The sequence below is a fragment of the Mya arenaria genome, chromosome 6, assembly GCF_026914265.1.
Source record: "Mya arenaria isolate MELC-2E11 chromosome 6, ASM2691426v1".
NCBI classification, from domain to species: Eukaryota; Metazoa; Mollusca; class Bivalvia; order Myida; family Myidae; genus Mya; species Mya arenaria.
The window spans coordinates 26,454,366-26,467,424 of record NC_069127.1 but is presented as its reverse complement, the minus strand read 5'-3'; the positions used below and the strand labels follow the sequence as shown (position 1 = coordinate 26,467,424).

The 13,059-nt window shown below is 34.5% G+C and overlaps 2 protein-coding genes across 3 annotated transcripts in view; one reads left to right on the top strand and one right to left on the bottom strand.

Moving 5' to 3' along the window:
* LOC128237160 (uncharacterized) overlaps window positions 1–6,838 on the bottom strand; it is a 36,930-nt gene extending 30,092 nt beyond the window's left edge. Inside the window, exons 1-6 of one of the 2 annotated variants that reach the window (XM_052952449.1) lie at window positions 6,560–6,838; window positions 3,901–4,006; window positions 2,462–2,578; window positions 2,026–2,136; window positions 1,619–1,713; window positions 1,237–1,339 (exon numbers count right to left, since the gene is read on the bottom strand). The gene's annotated coding sequence lies outside the window, so the exon portion shown is untranslated. Of the gene's footprint in view, window positions 1–1,236; window positions 1,340–1,618; window positions 1,714–2,025; window positions 2,137–2,461; window positions 2,579–3,900; window positions 4,007–4,991; window positions 5,520–6,559 lie in introns of those variants that run through there. The other variant, XM_052952450.1, reaches the window with a different exon arrangement.
* Window positions 6,839–7,455: 617 nt separating this feature from the next.
* Window positions 7,456–10,025, top strand: LOC128237660 (uncharacterized). The gene is made up of 3 exons (XM_052953253.1): window positions 7,456–7,740; window positions 8,449–8,523; window positions 8,960–10,025. Exon 3 carries the CDS (start codon window positions 8,961–8,963, stop codon window positions 10,023–10,025), a length of 1,065 nt encoding a protein of 354 aa, XP_052809213.1. The 5' UTR covers window positions 7,456–7,740; window positions 8,449–8,523; window position 8,960.
* Window positions 10,026–13,059: the final 3,034 nt, after the last annotated feature.

Below are 13,059 nucleotides of genomic sequence, written 5' to 3'. Positions count from 1 at the left end.
ACGCAAATACATTTTCAAAACATTTCCATTGACTCATGTTCAATAAGTTATACATGGCCTTGTGGTTAACGAACTTAATACAGGGAAGTTCATACTCTTAAGTGCTGATAACAGCCTTCATAAATCTTTAAGATATCGACATGTTTTAAACTTTCTTACAACTTGTTGAAAACGAAAACGGTTATAGTGTGCAAATATGCAACCTGGTTTATAACGGGAGTCCATGACTAAAAGACGGCTAATATACATAAGATAAATTGCCAATGTTGAAAGATTTTTTAAAGGTCTTAATTGTATGCGTTCTATTAATTACTTCTTCAAAACGGTTGTATAAGTTTGTAGAGCCTACAGTTAGCATTTAAAACATATTAAACATGAATATGTGAACATGAACAGAACATATGTTCCAGTTATTATTTTTTTTCAAAAATAGACTAAAAGGCAAACGCTGTTCCCGTGTACTATAACGAACAAAACGTTGATTTTGCCAAACCAAAACAACACAGCGTTACTCAGTGTACGTTATTTGAAGGGGAGAGCAATGTTTTATTTTATTTGTCCAACGTCTGATTAGAGTTTTTTCCTCTTGACTTAAGCTGCATTATTGACGATAATATTTGTGTTACCGATTAATTCCCAAAATTATTACGTGTTACCGTATATTTCGATTTAAATAATATGTGATGATATGAACATTTTATGACCAAAATCATCACATACACGTTTAATCTCTTCCACAAAACAAAAGTAAGAAACACATATGTTGTTCAACATTTGAAAACATATTTTTTTGGTTTTTGGTAAAGTAAAGTCAATTGTAACCACGGCCGCCCCAGGTCCGGGGGTATAACGGGGATAGCCGGGGTAAGGGGTAGTTTTTTTACCTTCCAGGTGGCCCCGCAGTGCCGGTTGAATGCGGTGGTTTAGTCTTTGCCAAAATATAGCGGGGATTTGGCCTAACCTGGGGTCCGGAGGCATTTGGCGGGGATTTTACCATATGTTCGTCCCCGCAGGGCGGGGATTTTACCCGGTGTTGGCTGGGCCGAAAGTCAAAGTCCCCGCCATTCCCCGGACCTGGGGGGCCGTGGTGTCACTTTCATCTGTGCGCTGACGTTTGATTAGGACTTGAGAGCATTCTAAAGCTCCAAAAGAGTGGAAAATAACAAATTGGTATTTAACAGTGAAGTATCATTTTGATTTCACTGGTAAATCTCTATAAATCATTTTAAAGCTTACTGTAAAACTTGTTGGTTCCCTGTGTTGTCATACTGCAAACTCGAGCTGGCGATTCCAATCTCCATTACACAAACGTTGTAAACCAAGCTCGAAAGGGCGCCGTCTGAAATTGAACATACACTTCTTGGTAAGTGGCATTTACACAAATAAACGAGTTAAAAGACCCTATCATATATCAGCAGCGTTTTACTATTTACAACATTATTATCTTGATCGAAAGCGAAATGATGACCATATCCTTTTTGGTACAAATCAGTACAAAATACTCTTCATTACATGTATCCCCTACAGTATAATTGTAAAAATCAATGTATGCGTCAACGTTCATTTAGTTTACGCGTTTGGTTTTGTATTATACAGAAACAATAGGTGAACAGTAAACCTTGGATATTGTGTCTTCTTGTCCGCCTCAGTGCGGTAGATGGGATGGAACATTACATTGTCGATACTGCGGGATATCCCAAGGTACACATCAGTCTGTAACAGGTGGGAACAGACTTGGTTATTTCATTTATTTTAAATCAATAAAACAAAAGCACCACAGGCGTTCGCCAGCGTGCGTCTGTTCTTTTGAAACCAAGGGACATAGCTTTGAAAGTATTTCCACAGAGTGACGAGACTCGTTTGATACATGTATCGACATTGTGAACACAATTGTATGCATCAATCTCTAACGGTTTCACGTTTAATACGGCCAATACAAACCGTTGGGTTCTTTTCTTCGAAAACAGAATTAAAGCAACATTTAATAAACCACACGAAAATGGAAGAAAACGTTCTGTCTTTGACCTTGCCTTTCTTGTTGAGTTTGTATGCATCGACATGGAGCGACAACTTGTCACGGCATTCACGCTTGTGGCTATGAATACTGTTATGCAGATCCAAGACCTCGCGCGCAACCTGAAACACAAGAGAAATCGGTCTACTCATTATTAACATTTCATACCTTGCCACAAGATTAATCGATGTTTTGATTTCGTCTCCAATATCAATCATGCAATAAACAAGAAAACGTTGGTCCTTTTAGCACGCTCACAATAAATGAGTCTATTTTCCGCTATTATATATATATACATACATGGTTTCAAGCAAATGCAAATGATAAGATTATTCAAGATCATGTCCTCATTCTTCGGACGTGTTCTTCCAATGGATTGGTTAACAAAGGCTAACGTTAGTAAATATCATAAGTGTTTTTCAATTCAATGCGATCCATTTGTTAAACCTGGTACACGGAGTGTTTTACAGCGAGTGCAGGTATCCACTTCCGGGTCGACGAGATCAATGAACGACAGCTCCACCGAGCCAACAAAGTCGTGCTGATGGATGTCCGGGAACTTGCCTGTGGAGATAATTAACATTACTATCATCATCATCATCAAATATTGAGGGCGTAAAGTTTCATTCACTTAAAGGAATGAAATTTAAATCATACCTTATTTTCACAGTTTAAAAATAACTCCCTGACCCGCCCCTCTCCCGCCGAGGTCCGAGGACACCTCGTAATTATTGTTGATAGCTTTCGAAATCAAATTTTAAATAGTTTTTGACACGAAATTAATTTTCAAGTCCCGACTTTCTTTTCAAATTCTACAATCATAATTATGCTTAATTCAATTAATCATGTCTTTATCCAAAACAAAATATTATCTATTTAGTCCTGCCAGCTTATGTTTATTGAACCTGGCGAATCAATATATCTTATCTATCATTATTTATCACTATACTTAAACGTATAGGTGTTATATATACGACAAAAGAAGATCATGCAACAACGCGCTTCAATACATATCATTTTCAGTCACAAATGGTATTGAATTTTGATAAATTTAAACTCTAGCCTAGCTTTCATGTAGGTGAAATTCTATTCATTTAAATTAACATCGCCAAAAACATACATGTTATGGCGTCTGGCGCCAAAAGTCATAACATTTACGTAGTTTTCAAATAAAAACAGCTGAGCATCATTTCAAGATTTAACCAAGGTTGTGCGGTTACCTGATGATTATACATGTATTTAATGGCAAACTAGAACATATGCTAATGTAAATATTAAACCGAATCGCCAATGATGTATGCAGTGTTTGTTTAATGGCCTTATGTGTAGGCCAAGATCCAACTTCCTGTTAGACAGTGCCGCTAAATACAAGAAATCCCGCCCTTACATTTTGTTCGTGGTTCCATTCACAATTCAATGAGAAAGTCAGTTGATCGAGCGTAGAAACGATTCATTTCCATAGACATTTCGTATGGACATGGTTATTTATCAAAGGAAAAAAAACATATTTAAATGTTTTAGGCCACATGTTTCACATACAAAATATTAGCTGGCGTTCACGAACGTTGATGCCGTACGTCTACGGCATGAATGTAATGTATTGTGCTCCGACATTCATAAAGTTGTGTTATATTAACGTATCAGTAAGCCTTGACCTTATTTTCGCCGGTAGTTTGAATTCTATCAACAGAACAAAACTTTAAGAATGACGGTGCACAATACATTTACATTTATGAAACATGGTCAGGGTGATGAAACATCACGTGACTTCTGGCAAAGGCTTTTTCACTTGGGTAACCACGAATCACAACCGATGTAAACAAACAAGAAAGTGATGTTAATTTCTAAAAACAAAATTACACACAAAAAAGGAACAATTTCCTAACCTATTGAAGACTGTTCTGTTTTCTGCATCTACGCTTGTGAGGTATTTGAGATTTGCTTGTATTTTAATGATGCAATCCTCGGGCAAAATGTCAGCGTTGCATCGTTCTACAAATAAAAGAACTAACATAACTATATACTACAACAACCTTTTATATTAATATGTTTTGGTAATTGATTTTACAAAGTAGTAATCAACAAACAGTACCACACAGTACCACCACTCAGCAACAAATACTTTTTTCAAATGATACCGAAGTGTTATGCACCAGTCAATTGTAACCACGCCACCCCCCCCCCCCACCCCCAGGTCCGGTGAATAGCGGGGACTTTGACTTTTAGTCCAGCCAAGCCTGACTAAATTAACGGCTTGCGGGGACGAACTGCTGGTAACAAATCCCCGCAAAATGCCCCAGAACCCCAGGGACTCTAGGTTAGGCCCATTCCCCGCTATTTCTTGCGCAAAGAAAAAAACATATCATTTACCCGGCACTGCGGGGCTATCTGGAAGGTAAAGCAACTGCCAATTTCCTCGGCTATCCCTGGTATACCCCCGGACCTAAGGGGGGGGGGGCGTGGTTACAAATGACTGGTGCATTATAGGGTCAGCCAGCATCAACATTTAACATTGTGGCTAATGGACGTTTGACTGACCGATGACGATCTTTTAACAGGCTCTTTTCCCTTAAGAGTATCCTGGGAACTGCGTTCTCCACTTTTACTTCTTGTTTTATCATCTGGCTTAGCCAATTTTTTTCACTCAAACGCCACGTGCTTGCAAACAACTGCACTACGACACTTTAAGGCGATAAACAAACGCAATGTTATAATAAGCAATGTCTTTGTGAACCAGTTTCACCAACATTTTAGCGCGTCTTATGTGCTGAACGATTTATAAATAATTTTAAAGGCAACAATCGAAATCACATTTCCATTCCGCCTTTTGCAACGAAAAACGGCAATGCATAGCATTTTCATTTAAGATCGAACGACAATTTGGTTTAAAAGTTTGTCAACACATGAAAAGAAAGTAGCGTTTACTCATCCAACCAACAGTGAGGAAAATCGGCGAGGAGTGTTGACTAAAGGGTACCTTTTAGGTCGTTGAGTTTCCCTCGCCAAATCCACGTTTTACTAGCGAGTTCGACATGTACACCCCGTGATGTCGATGAATGTAACCGTTTGTAATACATTTTCATTGGTTGACCACAGAACAATATGTCATACGGGTCTTGTCCGTGAATTACAGCCAAATTATCCTCATAACGATTGTTTTCTTATACATCTAATCAATCTCGATACAAAACCACATCATCACATCATCAAGACTTCCACCTCACTTTAAAATTCATTTTTTTCTAACTCGATAACACCAGTTTCGTTTTAATTGTCGCCATTGAAATATTCGGCCATTTTGAAAACAACCTCGGACGTATATGGAGGATTTCAATTTAGCAGTCAAACTTAATGACTTAACTCTTGGGAATCTTCATTATGTTTGCAATAATTATCTTAACTGAGAAATTAATTTAAACTAAGATATACAAATACAAGCTCAAATACAACATTAAATTAATAGTATAATTCAAAATTTTACGAACTACTTCTATGTGTCGGTATACATCCGGGGTTGTTTGGGCTAGAAAATGGCCGAGAAGTTCCGAATGTGGCAAAATGGCGGTACCAGAAACAAGGTCACGGTTCTGGAACACTCCATAGTAGTTCTATAGTTGGGTCCAATTTCTATTTGTACTTAACACAATATTGTTGTGTGTTTGGACACGACATGAGTATCAAAATCTTCATTCTGATAAGCTTACGTGTCCTTAATCCCGTTCAAAATACCGTACTAGTCGTAAATCCATCAACATATGATTCAACATAATCAATGTTACTATAAAAATAAGTATAAACAAACTTATCAAGTGTATGTTATGATTATTTTATTTTAGGACGTAAGAGATAAACTATTCATTGTCATTCAGAAAAACACATGATATGGTAAGAAAACATTTTAAGAGGACTGTGTTGATTTGTGTAAAAAAAAATAAAAAAAAAACATATACGTTGACATTTCAGTGGCATGTTTTCTTTCGTTTACAATAAAGTTTTGGTAATACCATTGTTTCTGAAGTATGACTGCCTGTCTGTTTGTGTACATTTTGTTGTAACATGTATCTTTTGATAAATAAATAATAAAGTTTTAAACTTTGAAAGTGACTCCATTGACCAATTTGCTTAAGGCTTTCGTTTTAACCAATTAATGGTAAATCTACTAGTCCGCTGATATACTTTTTTATTCAGTTTGATTAGAACATATTAATTATGTGTATATCATTGTAAACTTTGCAGATATGTATAAGGATATCTAACGCTTGCGGATGTGCTTGTCAAATCTACACCATTATTCCCTAACACGTTCGTTGGGGGCCTACTTATCAGACAAGTCTGAAGCTGAATATGAATTAGTGCGTTCCAATGATGCTAGCATATTTACTTTCATAAACACATAATCTACGAACAAAAATATAACTTAAGCGCTCACACTGTGTTATTAAGCTATAAACAATATGTCGTACAGTCAGACATTTTCGGTAACGTTTTTAAAGATATCAAAATGAAATAACTAATTATGCCTGTACGATACAAAATAAAACAAACCGTTAATAATTTATATATATCCTTTTAGTAAATCCGTCCTGTGTCACAACAATGTAGGAGTCGGTTGTTCACTTCACCACCTTCTACTTATAGTATGTTAATACAATTCCAAATATATTCTATTCGTTTGTAGTTGATCTACAATGTTGAAAGAACGCAAGACCGCACTCTCGCATGAAATCGTGCCAACGAGAGTGTTTAATATTTTGCGTGACAATACAAGTCCAGTACCGGTTGTCATAATTTAAAAGGATCCGTTTCTTATTAAACAGACATCAATTGTCTGACGTCTTCAAACATAGATTCCTAAATAAGTTCATTCATTCGGTGGAATGATCTATTCATCTACAATATATCGATTTTAGAAGCTCTCTTTTGGCGACAAAAAAGTTAAGATATAAAGTTATTAAATATGTTCAATCAAAAGGTAAATCTAGTAAAAATCCATATAAGAGCTGTCTTCTACCTACATAGCTTCGCGTTAAGTATTTATATCTGCTTATCATTTCTTTTGAAGTTTAATTAAATATATCACAAGGACGACGTTAGACAGGTTGGATTGAAAGATCTGGCATGTTTATTCAATGCCAGATGATTTATTAAAAAGCAAGTATTTTTAAGTGAAACAAGACAATAAGTATTTATGAAGCACTAGTCTGAAGTTGAAGACAAATAACAAAAAGAAACGAGTTTCTCTCAAATGAGAGCTCTATACAATTATTCTCCCAAAGTTTAGCTCAAAATCGATCATCATATACAAAAGAAATTATCTGCAGTGAAAAGAAACTAGTAAAACCGATATGATTGATAAAAAATGCCATAAATTCTTTGTCCCAAAAGTGTATATTTAAAACATTATTCAAAAGAAAGGAATTATAAAATAAGGACAAATGTCATTTGTGTGATTATTTTGTAAAACCACATTAGTTTAAGTGATTAAATATGTACAACCCTTAAATATGACTATATTTTACGTGTTTCTTGATGTGTAAAGTGTGTACCTCATCTGGAGTTCAATGATGTAACATTGTGGAAAAGTCAGCCAATATATTAGTTATTTCCCTTGTATATGGATACGCCATTACCTCTTTTTGAAAAGTAGCCTTATGCAGATGACCAAGGAGGAGCCTAAAAGAAGCTGATTTATGAAAATATTAAAATTAAGCCTTCACTGCGCTAAGGTAAATAAATATAATTGAATTTTCTCTATGATGTAACCACTATAGTCTCATTTATGCAAATGACCAAGTAGTTAATTCATTGCACTTGTATTTTCTTGAACTGAAAGGAAAGCATTGCACCGTCTGTTTAGAACCCCACATGCATATCATGATGGTGCAAGTGAAGTAAAGGTTGAATATATCCATCCTGTAACATTCTATGATGTAACGCTGTATTTCGTTATATCAGGGAGTAGTTTTGTTATATCAGAGAACAATGGCAAGTATACAACAATTTAAAAAATAAAATAAAGGTTTATGACATTTATATGTGTAAATATTGACATCATCAAGCATTTTCAACATGCTGAGAAAAACAACGAGCTCAATAATTTAATTAGTTTTAGTAAAAATATCGTAATTTCAATTTTGATGTTACAGCAAGGAATGTAAATTGTTATGTCAAGGAACTTAATATAGTAAATACAATAAAGCATTTCTAACATACAGCTAATTGCAGTACATATATCTATATTCTGTTACTGTTAAATGTTTACCTGTATTAGGACGAGATTGATATAACATTGTTAACACGTTGTGGCATAAAGTTGATAAAACTGTTACAGCAAGTAATAAAAGTGGTACAGCAGGGAACTAAAACATTTTTATTATCTGAATCATGTGATCATGCTGTATTTGGTATTAATTTGATATATTTGTACATTTCAGTTGCTTAGAAACATACAAGTAACTGCCTGCATATCAGAAATAAATAAATAGAGAAAGAAGAAACAAAAGGACCAGGTAATTAAGTTTTGAAGTCTTAGATGTACTTCAGTTTTCCACACTTGCAAAAAGGTCCCACCTGTCTTCATAAAAGTTGAGATGGCATTTTAGTGTCTTTTAAAATATCTATTGAAAAATATATGTTTACACAGTTGTTATACATGTGATACACCTTTGACGGTACAAAAATACACTTGTGATGGAGTATGTGCTAAATGCAAATAACCAGGTTTTCCAAAGGTTTTATTAGATTGGTTTTCCAAAAGTTTGTATAAGATTTTGGTATATAGTGGTGCGAGAGGCTGGACTGGATGATATACTTAGGATCAAGGTCGCACTTAATGACCTTCGTCAAAAGTGTCATTGGTCAAAATAATGGTGATCAATTACTTAAATGATGGAATAAGCGTAGAGTAACGACATTATTGTCTAGTAACACTTAATTTTATTTTAGAATGGGGATGTCAAACGCAGAGCGAAAGGAACTTCAAAGGAAGTTTCGTTCCAGATGGGATGAGGATGAAACAAGAAGAAAGTATTTGCAGGACTCTAAAGAAAAGTACAAGAAGGACAAAACATTGGGGAAAAGAAAACAGATTACAGATATGACACAAAGAGAAAAAAGGCATCAAAGAAAGATTTGGCGAGTGCAGAAAAGGAAACTGAAAGAAAGAAGAAAGGCTGAACAAGAAAGAATATTAACACCCCCTTCTTCACCTGTGACACCAGAAAAGAGACAGAAAAGACAGATCGATGATAAACAAATGGATCCATATGACAGGAAAAAAGAATTCAAAACATACCTGCAAAAACTGGCAAAGTGTAGAACATTTTGTGAGCTGCAGACTGAATGCAAGCAGATCGATGATAAAATTGGTGAACTTACCATTGACCCACATGAGGTACATATTCTGAAAGAGGGTATAGAAGTTGATATCAATGCAGCTGATTATATTCCGTTTGATATACTTGACAATCAGCTTCTTCCAGGTGTAGTTAATTCTGACGGAAACTGTTTGCAATCAACTGGAAGTGTTTTTGCTTACAGTGACACTGAACATGTAGAAGAAATGCGAGTCAGAATCATAATTGAACAAGTCAAACATGAATTATTTTACCTGAATGACGATTTCTTGCAAACTGGCGGGACTACTAGTAAAACATCCAAGCAGTATGCTCAGTATTCAGAGATGTTCATTCCAAATGAAAGGGAAATGACAAATGAAAACATAAAATCAATTTACAGAAAAGAGATTCTCAGTATCACAAAAGACAAATCATTTATGAGTATTTGGCAAGTTCATGCACTGTCATCAGTTCTCAAAACCCCTATTCAATCAGTATACCCTGAGCTAGGCAATAGAAATGTGAGGAAAGACATGCACAAACTGATCAAACCTGTTTCAGGAACCAATAAAGAACCCCCAGTTTTTGTAATGTGGACATCAAACGGGGATGATGATATAGATACACTGTACCAGGTAGTTCAGTCAATAAAATCACAAAACATCACATGTTAATTCTTTTTCATTATATTGTACATGTCATGGCTGAAAAATAAGTTCATGAATCACCAAAGAGTACACTACATATGTAACAAACATGAATAACCAAATTATACTCCATGTTTGTAATATTCATGAATCATGAACTTACAACCATATATGTAATAAACATGAATCACCAATTATGCGCCATATATATGTAGTAAACATGAATCATGAAATTGTAGACGGTGTTTGTAATTAGCATGGATCATGAAATTATACAACAGATATGTAATAAGCATGAATCGTGAAATTATACACCAGGTATGTAATAAGCATGAATCATGAAATTATACACCATGTATGTAATAAACATGAATTATGAAATTATACACCATGTATGTAATAAACATGAATCACGAAACTGTAAACTGTGTATGTAATAATCATGAATCATGAAATTGTACACCGTGTATGAAATAAACATGAATCGTGAAATTGTACACCATGTAGGTAATAAACATGATTCATGAAATTATGCAACATGTATGTAATAAGCTTGCATCCTTAAAATGTACACCATATATGAAATAAAACATAAACAAAAGAACAGAACAGATTTTTTTTAATTTGACTTAGGCATTACAAGTTCATCGCCTTAAAAAATAAATACACAAACAAAATCAAAACATCATGGCAATTACTACAAATTTAAAACAAAATAATTTACGAATTGTGTGTCTTATTTGTAAACGTAATTATGTGCACATATTTATATGTCATTAGTTTAGTTAGGTGTCCAGCGTACAATTATGTAAGTTTTGGAAGCCTGATGATCCTGTCCTATTTTGGTATCCATTAAAGCATTTAATTGGAAGAAAACATTTTTATGAAATAGATTCCGTAAGTTATATTACAAACAAGCCTTTAGATCTGAAACAATGCAAAATACGTCACATCACGTCCGATTTCAGTTGAAATAACGTTAGACATGTAAACTACGATAACCTTTTCTTTTCTAGGGTCACTAGACATCTAAATTTAACATTGTGGCCAATGGCTAGGTAAACTGAAAAGCTTATTTGTACAATAGATACCTTAAATGAAAAGAGTACTAATAAGATGAGGGTATTATTGTATGAACTACCTACAAATATTATGCTAAATGTATCACAACCCAAAATGTACATATTCTAAGTGCTGTTTTATCAAGCTTTAAAAGAGCAATGATAAACCTCTAACCGTCTGACGGATTTGAAACAGTGCCGTACTCCTGTTGGAATTATCTCCTATATATAGGTACGACATCACTCCTAGATTGATTAAAAAAGTGCTGTTCTCCTGTTCGAATTATCTGCTATATATATATATGTACGACATCACTCCGAGACAGATTTAAAACAGTGCTGTACTCCTGTTGAAAATCTCTCCTATATATATAGGATCGACATCACTCAGAGACTGATATGAAACAGTGCTGTACGTTCTGTTGGAGTTCTCTTCTAAATATTGTACGACATCACTCCGAGACTTATTTAAAATAGTGGTGTAGTCATGTTGGACTTTTCTCCTAAATATGGGTACGACCTCACTCCTAGACTGATTTAAAACAGTGCCGTATTCCTGTTGAATAATCTCTCCTATATATAGGTGCGACATCACTCCTAGAATGATTGACCACAGTGCCGTACTCATGGTGGAAATATCTCCTATATATAAAGTTACGACATCACTCCGAGACTGATTTAAAACAGTGCTAAAACAGTGCTGTACCCCTGTTGGAATTCTCTCTAATACATAGGTACGACATCACTCCTAGAATGATTGACCACAGTGCCGTACTCATGGTGGAAATATCTCCTATATATAAAGTTACGACATCACTCCGAGACTGATTTAAAACAGTTCCGTACTCATGTTGTAATTCTCTCCTATGTATAGGTACGACATCACTCCTAGAAGGATTTAAAACAGTGCTGTACTCCTATTGGAATTCTCTCCTATATAATGTACGTCATCACTCCCAGATTGATTTAAAACTGTGCTGTACTCCTGTAGGAATTCTCTCATATATATATATATATATATATATATATATATATATATATATATATATATATATATATATATATATATATGTAGAAACTTACTCCGAGACTGGCATTTTCTCATATATATGGGCACGACATAACTCCCGAACTGATTTAAAACAGTGTTGTACTCCTGTTGGAATTCTCTCCTATATTAAGGTTTAAAATCCCACCTAGACAGATTTAAAACAGTGCTGTAGTCCTGTTGGAATTCTTTTCTATATATATACAGGTACGACATCACTCCAAGAAGGATTTAAAACGGTGCTGTACTCCTGTTTAAATTATCTCCTATATATATACTACGTTCTTTATGTGGACCAGTTATCGATCCTTATATTCAGGCATAAGGGGGACCACTGGATTAGATTTAATATTTTAGGGTAGCCTGATATGTAAGTGAATGGTTTTAAACAAGTTATTCACAATTAATGCTTATTACAACATTATCATTATTAAGCTATATTTTGAAATTGAAATAATCAATAAGAAGAAAAAAACTTTTTATTGAAATGCCTCTGTATAATTATTTTTTTGAACACAAAAATGTACATTATGGGAACAGCACTAAATATGAAATAAGATAATTAAATGGCTATATATTAAAAAAAATCAATAGGTTTTATTTAGATAAGTATATTTTCTGTATATGTCCAAAATATAGATTAATTATTCCGACAAATTAAAAAGGCGATATTTTGTCACCTTTTTTCCATTTTATTAACTGCTATTTTGCATTTCGTAGACGCGTGTTGTCTGTTGTTGTTTTTTCATCAATACCATTATTTACTTAATCAGGTATGACTTAAAGAAATCAGACCTTAGGACCACGTTTTCATAAATGTGTCCGTTCGTTTGCAGTATAGCGCGATTTGCAGCGCTGAATTTAAGACAATTTAATCATAATTTCTTAAGATATAAATTTAAACAAAGACACCAGGTGAAAGCTTGTGGTCTCTTCTTTGCATTGACACATT